The sequence below is a fragment of the Ambystoma mexicanum genome, chromosome 3p, assembly GCF_040938575.1.
Source record: "Ambystoma mexicanum isolate Mex_15411 chromosome 3p, UKY_AmexF1_1, whole genome shotgun sequence".
Taxonomy (NCBI): domain Eukaryota; kingdom Metazoa; phylum Chordata; class Amphibia; order Caudata; family Ambystomatidae; genus Ambystoma; species Ambystoma mexicanum.
In genome coordinates this window covers 121,978,365-121,991,628 of record NC_090925.1, presented here as the reverse complement: position 1 = coordinate 121,991,628, position 13,264 = coordinate 121,978,365, and the positions used below count along the sequence as shown (strand labels likewise).

The 13,264-nt window shown below is 47.8% G+C and overlaps 1 protein-coding gene across 4 annotated transcripts in view; it reads left to right on the top strand.

The window, feature by feature from the left end:
• The window catches only part of LOC138580151 (early activation antigen CD69-like), a 287,597-nt gene extending 284,527 nt beyond the window's left edge, over positions 1-3,070 (top strand). For all 4 annotated transcript variants that reach the window (XM_069650471.1, XM_069650472.1, XM_069650470.1 and 1 more), the window contains one exon: positions 2,895-3,070. In XM_069650471.1, the coding sequence (XP_069506572.1) occupies positions 2,895-3,051 (157 nt within the window). In that variant the 3' untranslated portion in view covers positions 3,052-3,070. The remainder of the gene's footprint in view (positions 1-2,894) is intronic.
• The last annotated feature ends 10,194 nt before the right edge of the window (positions 3,071-13,264 follow it).

Sequence of the window (13,264 nt, the reverse complement as noted above, 5' to 3'; positions counted from 1 at the left end):
TTAAACCATCTCGGCCTCTGACTCTATACATGGGGAACAGCTGACTCAACCCATCTCAAGATGCCAACTTGACTTGGTGAAAGTTAGCATCTTGCTTGCCCACTTGAACCCCCGGCAGGATCATCCCAAAACATCTCGAGACACTCTGCTCGATCCATGGGACCTCATTGCCTTGTTCTGTCTCGATTGCTGAGATTCGACTCCATTGAGAAGCCCGCTTGCCTCGAGCTGCAGTAAAGCTCATAGAAGCCTGGCTCGACATGCTGAAGCACCCAAAGAGAAGCCTAAAAAATGAATGTATTTTCAGTGGCATTGTCGTCCTGGCCCACTTCAAAGGGACGTAGCAACTTGTAAGAAACCACTCACTACCTTTTTAAGACAGTACAGTAATTTGTACACTGCTACTGTTTGGTCCTACCCACTATGAGGACCGCTTGAGGGGGAGGCCTGTGATGAAATGAAAAGACGTATAACGGCTGGTGCAACAAGACACGTCTTTATTGCACGCCGTTATATCTGTAACCAGTGTTGCCAACTCCTCAGTGAAGAAAGTAGCTATTGGCTTCCCTAGAAGTCACCAGAAGTAGCTAGATGATGTCACTGCCTAATTTGCATAATTACCTCCTCTTTCCCCCTGCGATTTATGGCTTTTACTGTGGCCCCCGCCCCTTTTAAAACCTCCCTTTTAAGTTATCAGTGTGTTTTTGCATTACTGCCGTTAGAAAACGGGCGAATGACCACACTTTTTCCAATTGGTTTGGAAACTTGCATAAATGAGCAAGTCTCCAAACCAATTGAAAAAAGTAGCTAGATTTTCGCTAGCCGCTTTTTAATGAAAAAGTCGCTAGGGGGGTGTACTTTCTCGCTATATTTAGCGAGAAAGTCGCTAGGTTGGCAACACTGTCTGTAACTGCCCTTCCTTTCCCCCGGCCCCTCCCTAGCCCAACGTACGTCACTTCCCCTGGTCCAGGCCCAAACGTGGACCTTCCCACACAACGATGAGGGAGGGCGTCTCACCCAAGTTATGACATGACAGCTACTGAAACGTGTGCCTGTCTGCACACATAACCAAACCCATAATCCATTATCTTAAAGTCTTCGTTTGCGGTGTCTTTTTCCTGCAGAGGTGGGTTGGTGGTGTTTTTTATCAGTTGTGTATAATTTCAGTTTAATCGAAGGTTCCTATTTCTATAGATTGTTGGTTGGACATTCCTTTATTTTGGTGCCACAGTGCCATTGTTGTTTGGGTTGGTAATGTACCAGCTCACATCTGTTCTAAAAAGTACAGCCTGCGCTACCCTTGTGTGTTCCACCTTTATGATTGAGATCACTTCTGGTTTAGTAGTAGTCACTACCTGCCCCTTTACTCCTAGAGAGCAGCAATCTTTTTGGCTCTGTGTCGGTTTTGCATGAGAGCAGTGTAGCGTCTCTGCTCCCTCTCGCACACTGCCACAGGTGGCCCCTGCCCCTGTGTAAAGGCAGATGAACTGTGGTTGCTGTGGGCTGTACAGAAAAGGGAGCGGTGGTGCTTAGCGCCTCTCGGACCAGCCGTTACCTAAGAATATAGTGTGAGCAGCTGCATTTGATGGCATTGCTGGAATTATTTGAGTACCTGGGCTTTTGAAGGCGCTGCCTACCATCTGTATGAGTATTCAGGCATTTGTGGCAATACCTGGCATATTATGCCCAGGGGTGGACTGGCAACCAAAAGAGGCCCTGGAAAGTGGCCCCATATTACACATTTTCAGCAAGCCCAACCCTTTTCCTCTGGGAACATTTGTAAATACCACACAAGAGGCCCACGGTGCAGAGGCCTACCAGGAAATCTCCAGAGTTGCCTGTGGGCCAGTCCAGCCCTGACTCTGCCAGTGCTTGCCAAATGATAAGGGTGCCTCCACATTTGGTGGCAAGAGATGGTGTATGGTGTAAGCACCTCTGTGTGTGGTGGAAGAGCCAAGCATATGGTGGACGTCTCCGGACATATGATGTTAAAACCCTTAGTATAGATAACTGGCAAGTGATGGGAGTGCCAACTCGCTGAGCATACGAGGGATGAAGAAATAAAATGGCAAATAATGGTGGTCTTTGGGCAGATCATGTCCTGGTAATTTATGGCTTAGTAACTAGACTTGTATAGCTCACCATTCCCTTTGCAATGTATCTATGTGCTTTGATTGGGCACATCATGGCAATACCTGGCAAATAATGGCAAAATCACCTATAAGCTATTAGATGAGTAGAAGCCAAGAAATGCAAAAGGGCGTGGGTGCAAGTACATATAGTGACAAAATCTTTAAATCCCTAAAAAAACATCTTCCCAATACCCGCTACAACATTATTACGTTTCACAGTCCTCGTTGGGTCATTTTCTTCCTCTCTCTCATTGGTTCATAGTCCTCCAGCATTTATCACTTTGATGGTCCCTCGGTTGTGGTAACCCAGGTCCTGGCTTCACCACCTCCAGTCACGTGCCTCTTGTGTCCTGTGCTTCAGGATTCCTGGGCCCGAAGTGCTTGGCTTTGCTCTCTGCACTGCACCTCCCAGACACCTCTTAGAGCATTTCTAATTCAAGCTGCCTGCTTTCTACTCACCCCTGTGTAACTGTAAAGCACTCTTTGTGTTGTGTGTGGATGTGCCTATGCTACGTGTGGCCACCCCCTGCCTTGAGGACGATGGATGGACGGACGGACGGACGAGAGCCTGTCTCAGAAGGACCTCTATTTACCAATGTGCATCCTCTTCCTCATTCAGCCAGTTCCCAGCCTAGCTCAGCAAGCCGGCCCGGCACCATGAAATGTTCACCTTGTGCAAACCTGTACTGCATTTTAGCACCCAATGGAAACTTGCAGCGATGCCCAGAAATTGTGCATTTATTTCCTTTTTTGTTTTTGCAGGTTCATAATAGGAGATTACTCCGAGTGCGCCTTCCTGGGCAGTTTTGTCGGAAGCAGCGGATGTCACAGCAAGCACAACTGGATCTGCACCAGCAAACCGTTTAATAATGAAAAGCGGACAAAGAGAGTGTGTTCATTTGGAGCACTTATTTATTAAAATGTATATTTTTGTAACACACTGTTCTGTTATTGGGTGTGTGTGTGTGCTAAAGTGCAACCGATGCCCCCAGAGGGTGGTAACAAGTGGGACATTAAACGGTTATTGCTGCTTGGCGGCGGGCCCTCCAGCAATTAGCCAGAGCAGGGCCAGCCCTAGACGTGGCAGCGCCTCCGGCGGCAAAACAAAAATGTGCCGCTCGCTCCTGGTCATGCTGGGGGGGGGGGTGCATTTAATTTCAATAGGGCTCCTGCCGCGACTTCTCCCACCACAGCAGCTCATGGGAGATCTTGACAGATTCTCCCGAGCTGCCATGGTGGGGGCTAACGGCAGCCCAGGCGGTCGTCTGGCAGTCCCTGCCCTAAGGCCGGCCCTGAGCCAGAGTCTACTTTTTCTTTAGAAAACAAATCTCTTTAAAGCAGTTCCTTTCTTTACAACCTGCAGGGCAAGGGCACGCTTTTCAAATTAAAATGAATCAGGAATGTATCTAGGGTCCATGCCAAGATATGGGGCGGCAGGGAGTGTGGGGGTGAGGGGACAAATCAATCGAGTTATTAGGGGAGTGTGAGCCTGGTGCCGTGGCGTCTATTCAGACCCATGCAGGCCCTTGGCCAACTCGGGAAGGCTCATGCGGAAGTAGATCTATTGATAGTTTTATTTTGGATAATTTTTTTTCCAAAATGATCTGCTCACATGTTCACCCAAAAATGTTGATGGTAAATTGGGGTTAGGCAACATTGGTGGGAGTGGGTTGAGGAGGCGTGTTGGGTCAGAGGAAAGTGCGGGTGTCTCCCCCCTATTTTCTATGAAAAAAGAGCAAACAAATTTGAGAAATAATTGCACGCATTTGATGTTATCAGGGGGTGACGTGGTGGGAGTGCTGCAAGCCCGAAGTGAGGTAGGGCACAACAACTGGCAACAAAGGCGGGATGAGGCATTCTGAGGAAGAAGGGGCCATCCTCGTCACCCCACACTCGGGACACCTGGTAGGTCCATACAGGACTTTGAGACTCTGTGGGCACCCTCATCCCTCATCCCTAGTCCTAAAATGGGAGGTCTGGTAAATTGACTGCAGCTTTATTTTGCTGCGACAATGCGGCAGAGAAATCGGAGATATTATTCGATGCTGGCTTAGAAATGCAAAAAATGTTCAAGGCCTTGGCCCCTGTTGGCAACTAATATGGCCAAACGCTCACTCGCTGATTACTTCAACCCTCCCTCCTGCCCCCCCAGCAAACGCTGACATCAAGCATTTCACACTCTGCCAAACCCCACCAATTGATTCCTTCAATACCACGCTGTGACACTCAGCATCCAAATGTACCATGGTCAGTGCGCAGCTCATACAGAGGCGCTACTCCAAACAAAATGTGTCTGCAGATTCTGTGCGAGTCCGGCCTTTTGTTGATCTGCATCCTAGAGCTGGGCCGCTCACACAAATTGGCAGAGAACAGTGCTGAGAAAATGGAAGCGGTCTTCCAGAGTTTGGCCCTAAACAAGGCACATGCATTCACCAGGGGACTACTGTGGAAGAGGTATGATTGAGGTGAGGAAAGACCCAAGAGGGAGGGCCACGCCCATGTCGACCAGTTCATCCAAACCTTGTGACTATTACGGGGGCACACTGCTCCATATGGGTTTCTGCCCAACGAAAGGGACAGCATGCTAGAAATGTGGCAATCTGAGCCACTTTGCAAATGTGTGCCATGATGGTTCTTATGTGCCCTATTGAGATGACCTCAGCCTGAACAAGTAAGGCAAGTTGAGGTTACGCATGCAGTAGATCTTGACGAGTCGGAGGGTGAACAGGCAGTTTTCATGATATCTAACAAGTGCTGCCAACTCACAAACTGAACACTAATCTGAGACACCTATGCCTGTCCTGATTGACACAGCTGCATCAACTAATGAAATGAGCAGCTAAAACCCTGGCCATCTATGAAGCCAACTAATGTGAACATGTGTGCATCCGTAAGGGATACACCCATCCTGTTGTGTGGCTCGGCCAAAGCCATGGTTCGTCACAATAACACAGTGGTGGATCACGATTGCAGACACTGCAATACTTAACAAGACTTAGAGCTCGTTGTAACAGATTTGTCTCCGAAAGTTGGTGAGCTCTTGAGACATTCAGTTGTTTTTATTTGAGACATTACCCAAGGGGCTTGCTGAGGGCTGTCCCTCTCCCGCTCTCGTCTAGTGCCGGCGGTTCGCTCCCTAGTCCAGATATCCCTCAACCCTGCAATTTATCTCTGGATATTGGTAAGCCCTACTATTTAAGTCTGTCTGCTTGTGATGGCCTAAGGAAAAACACCCTTTTTATCTAACTCCCTCTTCGAACAGTCCTGGTGAATCCTGACCTAGGTCCCAAACATGATCTGTAATAGAAGAGATGCCTTCCAGACACTCAGGTCTCAATTGGTCCTTTCCTTTCATGCCCTTGTACCCTTCACCCTGATCGTCTATCCTTTGTCTCCCTACCTTCTTCTCTCCTCCCTTCTTCCTCTTTTGTCGCTCACTCTTCCCTTCTTTCCACTGATATTATCTTGCTACTCCTACTCTCCTCCTCTCTCTACCACTAACCTTCTCCCCACTACTATTACTCTCCCCACTACTACACTTCCCTTCTTCTCAGAATTACTACTCTCCCTTCCCTCCACTATTACTACTCTACTTTTCATCCACACAATATCACGCAGTCACCCTCCTTTCACTCTCCCAGTCACCTTCTTATTCACTCTCATTCCCCCTTATCCTGCTAGTCTTGCTCCCATTCCTGGCATGCACACCCACACCCAAGTGCCACCTTCTCTCACCAACCAATATCTCACTTTGCACACTTCATTAGCAATCCTTTGCCACACTCCTCTGCACCATCCTTCCTCTTCTTGGTCCTTTGGTCCTCCTACTCCTCCCTGGACCTCACCTGGAAAACTCACACCCTCCTGTTTCCTGTGCCCCTTTTTATCCTCCCTGTTCCCCTCCATTGGCTGGTTACCCGAGCCAACCACTCAATCTTCCCCCGAAGGGGCAGATTACAAGAAGTCAAAAACATGTTAAATCTGCCATTTTGTACATCACTGGTATTTGGGAATGGCTGCCTCCTCACAACAGGCAATATCCCAGTTCATGTGATTGGCGCTTTGCTATGCAGAGTGCTCCATGGACCTGTTGCAGGTAAACTGAATGTCTGTGGTAGGTAGATTGCTTCGATTGCCACTTCGCCATGTGGACCGCTCCAGAGCACGGTTAAAGGTAAACTGAAGGTTTGTATCGTGTAGAGGGCTGGGTCTTGTAGAGGGCTGGTTTGATGCTACTTTGATGCGAGGAATGCTCCACTGGTTCATCATGTTTTGCTCTCTCTCCGGGGTTCGGTTGCTTGTTATTTCTTCCACCACCACACTAGGGGACAAACAGAAAGAGAATGGTCAGCAAGGTGCAACACAGGTATGGGGCAATGAATGGTAGTGCTCGGTTCAAATATGCATGCACAGGTAAAAGGGTCTGGGGCCCTCTCACACCCCAGCTCAGGGGCAGGACTGGATATTGTGAAAAACCTAGTAGGCTTCTCACACCAGGATGAGAGGGCCTCTTCCCCTCTTGACTTTGACAGGTTTCTGACCATGTCATGCACATGCATTTTGCATTCAGGGAGTACGAGGTGGGAATTGAGGACTTCCTAGATGATTATAATCCGGGGCATCGGCTGCCTGTGCGTGCCAGAAGTGCAACTATTATTGATGTAGCAGTGCAACCAATAGCCTTGAAACACTGTGTGCTCCCTTCCACTTACGGCCTAAAGGAGGGATTGGGGGTGCTAGGCAAAAGAGAGGCTGGCATTATTGAAAAGGCGACTGGCCAACCCCTTGGGTCTACCCCCATCGTTGTGGAACGCAAAAGCAAGAGGCCAGATCAAGTTTGCATTTGCATATGCATGCGATTGCCCAACCGGGCGATAAAGAGAGAGACGACCTACACTTATATTAGTCCTAAACATGCAAGGTACAAAGCACTCCTCAAATTTGGACTTGACTTCGGGGTACCATCAAATTCCCCTTCACAAAGACTCCTGCTAAATCACCACCTTGTCCTCGCACATAGGCCTACATCGCTGCAAAGGCCTGAGCTTTGGTGTCTCCTCGTCAGTCAAGATGTTTCAGAACATGATCAGGGGCATCATCCGCAGCATCCCAGAAGTTATTAACGTGAGCAACGATGTCCTTATCTTTGCCAGTTACACTGCAGAGCATCGGCTGACCCCTGAGAGCTGTTCGTCAAAGGCTGAAGGGCCAAGGGCTACACTCAACAAAAGAAAATGCGAGTTTCACAAGATTAGGCTGGAGTTCTGTGGATTAGTATTTCAGAAGAAGCATGTCCCTGCAGACCCACAGAAGGTCTGAGACATCAAAACAGTCCCAGACCCACAAAACCCGTCTGAGGTTCGGAGTTTCCTGGGCTTGTTAAAAGACTACAGGAAGTTCATCCCCAACCTTGCAACACTGACGGAGCCATTCAGACCTGCCAAGACGGGCGAACCATGGGAATGGGGTGAGCTGTAGGCAGCGACATTAGAAGACATGAAGAAAGCGCTTGCTGAGGACACAATGGCCTACTTTGACCCGAAACTGAATGCTGGACAACACCCGAAAGAATTATTCAACATTGTAAATGAGATGCAAAATCCTCCTGGATGCAATAACACACTGGTCCCCTCGCAAAAACGATCCGATGAGCTTGCAGATCACTTTAAGAGCAAAATCACCAACATACATCGGATCATACAAAGTAGACCAACCAACCCGAATGTTCCCCTCATCCAACCAACCCCTGGCCCACAGAACAGGCTGAACATCTTTCCCCAAATTTTAGGAGAAAAATCTGTCAGCTTGGTGAACAAAATGAACAATGCAGGCTCCTCAATTGACCCCTGTCCAACAGACATCTACAAATCGATCCTTACACAGGGTACACCATCTGAATACTAACCAAAACCCATCAATCTCTCACTTTTAATGGGAAGAGTACTACGAACCTACAAATCATCCTATATCAAACAGTTCCTCAAAGATACCTTGGGCAATTTGGAAGACCTTTCAAACAGCCTGATCTCTAACATTCCTTACCCCTCAAAACTAATAGAGACCGATGTCTAAGAACAAATACTGGAACACGTCGAAAAATAACCAATTATTGGACAAGGCACATGGAGGCTTTAGATCCATGAGAGGACCAGAGACGGCACTACTCTCAATTTGGGACAACCTAAAGACCAACACAGACTCCAACACAAACTCGGCACTGATATTACTCGGCCTCTCCGCAGCATTCAACACAGTCAACTATAACACCCTTGCCAAGAGACTGGAAGAAATTTGGATCAGCGACACAGCACTGCTTGGATTACATCTTTCTCCCCCAAAACAAACAAACAGTATGGCTCAATCTATTAAAATCTGCACCGCAGGATACCACTTGTGGAGTTCAACAAGGCTCCTTGTTATCCCCACTACTGTTCAACATCGATAAAACGCCACTAATCAACCTTATCAAAAGACACAGCCTCACATGCTACAATTACACAGACGATACGCAAATTGTCTACAAACTCAACGGCAATGAAAAGGAGACCCCCACACTAACACACTGTTTCAAAGAACTATACCAGTAGATGAACATTAATAACTTTAAAATCAACCTGGACAAAACGGAAATCATGATTACACCCAACAACCAAGGTTACTGCCAGGACATCCCATGGTGCATAGAAATGGGAGCTCCGCTTAACCCATCCAAAGTGGTCAAAATCCTTGGAATCCTAATGGACAACAAGTTAACACTAGAAACACAAGTAAATGTGATCATTAAGAAATGCTTCTTCCATCTTCACACCATCAAAAAGATGCTACTCAACACACAAAACACTTGCCCTCATCATGTCCAGGATAGACTACACCAACAATGTATACTTTGGAATGCCGGAGTACTTACTGAGGAAACTGGACCAAATACAGAATGCAGCTGCCAAAGTTCTCATCAAACTCTCCCTAAGAGACCACATCCCACCATGTAACTCTAACCTTGTATCCACAGGGACGCCACCCGACTGGTCTGGGATGTTTCTGGGAACGCTGCACCTTCTCCGGGGACTCGTGCTGCCGAGGGCCGGTTCTAGAAGACAGGAGTTTGGTTTTAGCTACAACACCTTCTCTCGGAGCCCACCTTCCCCGTGCTGCCCTTGCTATCCCCCTTGGAGCCTTTCCCACCTTGTGTTTCGTAAAGGTGCGCTCTCTATCCTGCCGTGCTGAGCAGGGGCGCGTCGTCGCTAGGCACCGTTCCGCCGAGTTACTTTGCTGGCGTGGCCCTGGAGTCCAGACTGGCTGCGACTCCACTCTTGAGGTAAGTCTCTCGTATGGTTAAGAATGAATGTCCGTAATTGTGGTTGCCCCGAATAACCTTCACCTTCTTTCTTGCAGATGCAGAAAGGATGATGGAGAGGTCGAGCTGATATAGAGGGCTGAGCTCGAGAAGGTAAGAGGAAGCGCTAGGCGCGGCGCTATCAGTGTCCTTAGAAGTTGGCTGACTTGTGCTGTTGTTCCTTGCAGGTCGCCGAAAGATTCCTGGAAGAATGAGGTCAGATGGAACAGGACGCCGGATGGAAGGTGTCCGTACGGCGGTAGACTTCCAGGAGAGTTTGTTAAGTAAGCAGAGCCTAGAGGGGATGGAACGGATGAATAGTCGCTTACTAATTGTGCTCTTCTCGTCCTTCTTCTCTAGGATGTTTCTGGAAGAAGATAACGAATTCCAGGGAAGACTCCGGATTAATTGAGGAGCTGGAAGCAGAGCAGGTAAGGATGAATAACGTGGTTCTTCTTCTCTCGCCCAAAGATGCTGAGCAGGACCCGGTGAACGTCACGCTGCAAGAGCAGAATAACGCGAAGCGCGTGCCTCAATTCAGGTGTGGTTTAAATAGCCAGCAGGTATCCCAGGTGCCTTCAGGGCGGGACACGCCCTAGATGCTAGACTGCATGCTGCAGTTCCACGTGATCCTTGTGGGGGCAGCCATATTGGTCCACTGCCCAATGGAAACTACACCTGCCATATGAGCCTGGTGCCAACGGCGCCAGGACTGGCTCCAGGGCACCCGAGAGGAACACGATTGGGGCCTTGTTGAAATACTGTGGCGAGGGCCAGAGGCCCCGACTTCCCTGGCCACGGGTTAAGGTCGTGACACACCAGCGCTATGGATGCTACATTGGTTCCCAGTCAAAAATGAAACACCTTCAAAATGATGTGTATAACACACAGAGCAATCCATGGCCAGGGAGCAGAATTAATACAATAGAAAATCACCATATACAAACCAACAAGAACACTTAGATCCAGCAATTACCTTCGCCTAGAACCTAAACTCTACACAGGAAAAACATTTGGAGGATGATCCTGCTCACGCATAGCCGTAAAACCCTGTAACTCCCTTCCGAGAGAATTGCGAACTACGGAGGACCATCTAAAATTCAGAAAACATCTAAAAACCTGGCTCTTCAGCTCTGAAGGGGAGGAAAACGATTGAACATAATCTACGCACCATGAAAAGGACAAATGCACAGAAAAGGAGGCCAGTAAAACAACGCTGAAAAGAACACACCCGAAATGAACCGAGACCGAGCAAAGGAACCGACAGTCATCAACACAATCCAGCAAGCCAAACCAGACAAAACCCAGCAAGAGAAACAAGCCTGAAAAGAAGGGAATGCAACCACGAAAATACCCTGGGAAGACTGCCATGTTCAAATAACCTGATACCATACCCCAACCAGCATTTAACTATCTGGATAGTCCGAACCTATCCTGCATACATATTATTGGTGTAAATTAGCCAATCTCGCACTTAGCATGCATGTGCAGGCTAGCCGCATTCAGCACCCACTCTAATGATATAGCTAAGCCTTACCCCCCTTGCTGCACCCTGAAACAGACACTATATAACTACTACACTATGTCGGGGAAATCAAGAAGGATTAATTACGAATGAAAATGCATCAAACCTAATAGACTGATGGGAGCAGGAATGGGAACACACTCAGATGTATAGACTAAGAGTGGGGAGTGTTTCACACCGGGGTGGAGGGCGAGAGAAGAGGGAGGCGTCTTGCCTGGAAGAGCGGTTGGAGACCAGAAGTGTACCTGACCTTGCTAGAGCACCGAAGGTGAGAACCATCACTCACTGGGATGGAGTGGAGGCAGTTGTATCACACTTAAACGGGCTGCCGAGAGAGTGTGACATGCATCACACATGAAGGAATAGGTTTGAGGGCAGAAACCATGCCACACATATATTGAGTTCTGGGGACAGGGAACGCGTCTCTCCTTGAGGAATTCGTGGAGTGGTAATCACTTCTCACTAGAATGAATGACCAGGGAATGAATATGGATTGCATTTAGTCAGAATGTCGGGGGTTAGAAAGGTATTGCCACTAACCGTACTAAAAACTCACCCCTCTGCACACACCTTCTCATACTCTGAACTGAACACAACCATACCTCTACAGCACCACAAACCGCACACACTTCACAACACCCCAACAAGGAAACAAACCAAACACAATCTCACCTCCGCACCACATGACGCCTACCAACCGAAAACGCACCTACGCTCAGCGACTGGTTTCTCCAGACTGAAGCTGCCAACTGCACATCACAGCTCTTTTGCTCTTCTCCCGCTCATTCCTACTAACAAACCCTGCCACCCTCCTTGCATTACAGATCCGCCAGAGTGCCAGGAGACCACGCAGGTGGAAACAGTGTGCAGTACAAGTACCATTACCATAGCACAACTCAATGATTTTTTTTTTAACAATGGACCTTTTTTCTAAATTCATAGCTGCCCAGAATTATATCTAGAGGAATGCGATACTCCCTACAATTCCCATGGACGCTTTCGGGAGAGAATCGTATTGAAGTAAATAAAGCATGGCGGTCAACCTTGTTTCAACATCTGGACTAATACTTCTCATCACAAGCTCACGTTTTAGAAGTAGGTGTTCGCCAACAAACTAAGAAACAGTAATATTTTCCACTACTATTTACTTAAACACTCAAAAAGACACAATAAATAAACTTTTTTTATTTTGTTCATTCAAATATGTTAATTTAATGTTTTTGTTTGATATATTGTTAAAGACAGATGGAGAGGTGGGGTAAGGGAGACTAGGAAAGAGAGAGGAAGGATGATGGAGAGACCGAGAAAGGGGGAGAGAGAGAGAGTAGAAGAGAAACAGGGTGAGGAAGAGATGGAGGGAGAGAGAAGAGGAAGTAAAAGCGAGATAGCAAGGAGGAGTGAGACACGACATAAGAGGGAGAGAGACAGCTTGAGGAAGAGAGGAGGCAGAGCGATAGAAGAGATAGGGGAGAGCAAGATGTAAGAAAGAGACAGAGAGATAGGGAGGATAAGATTAAGGGGGGAATAGGAAGTGAAAGCAAAAGAGAAACGATGAGTGAGGCAGAGAGAGATGGAGGGATAGAGAGAAGAGGGAGGGACAGAGTCAGGAAGAGATTGAAGGTTACAGGAGGCAGGTAGAAAAGAGGAAGATAGAGAGAGATGGAAATAGAGAGAGACAGTGAGACAGGGAGAGCGAGAGAGGGGGCAGAGAAGATACAGAGAAATAAGTAGAGCGAGACAGTGAGAAAGAGAGAGCGAGACAAGGAAGAGAAAGCTAAAAGAAGGAACGCGCTAGAAGAGGAAAAGAGAGAAAGGATGAGGGAGAGACAGAAAGGAGGGTGAGCGAGAGAGCAGAGGAAGTGACAGAGAAGGAACAGACAGAGAGAGAAAAAGGATGAGGGAGAGAGAAAAAGGATGAGAGAGAGAAGAGGATGAAGAGAAGAGGAAGAGTGATAGAGAAAGGACAAGGTAGATACAGAGAGAGGGGAATATAAATAGAATAGGGCGAGAGAGCCAAGAGGAAGAGAGTGAACAGGAAGTGAGACAGAAGAGGATGATGGAGCAAGAGGAGGATGCGAGCGAAGAGGAAGCAAGAGAGAAAGTAAACATGAGGGAGAGCCAACAAGGGAAGGACAGATAGAGATGGAGTTTGCGAGAAAAGAGAGGGAGAGAGACAAAAGGGAAAGGGAGACAATAAAGAACGGCAGAGAAGGAAGATAGCGAAGACAAGGAGGGAGAAAACAAGAAGAAAGGATGAGAGACAGGAGGAGAATA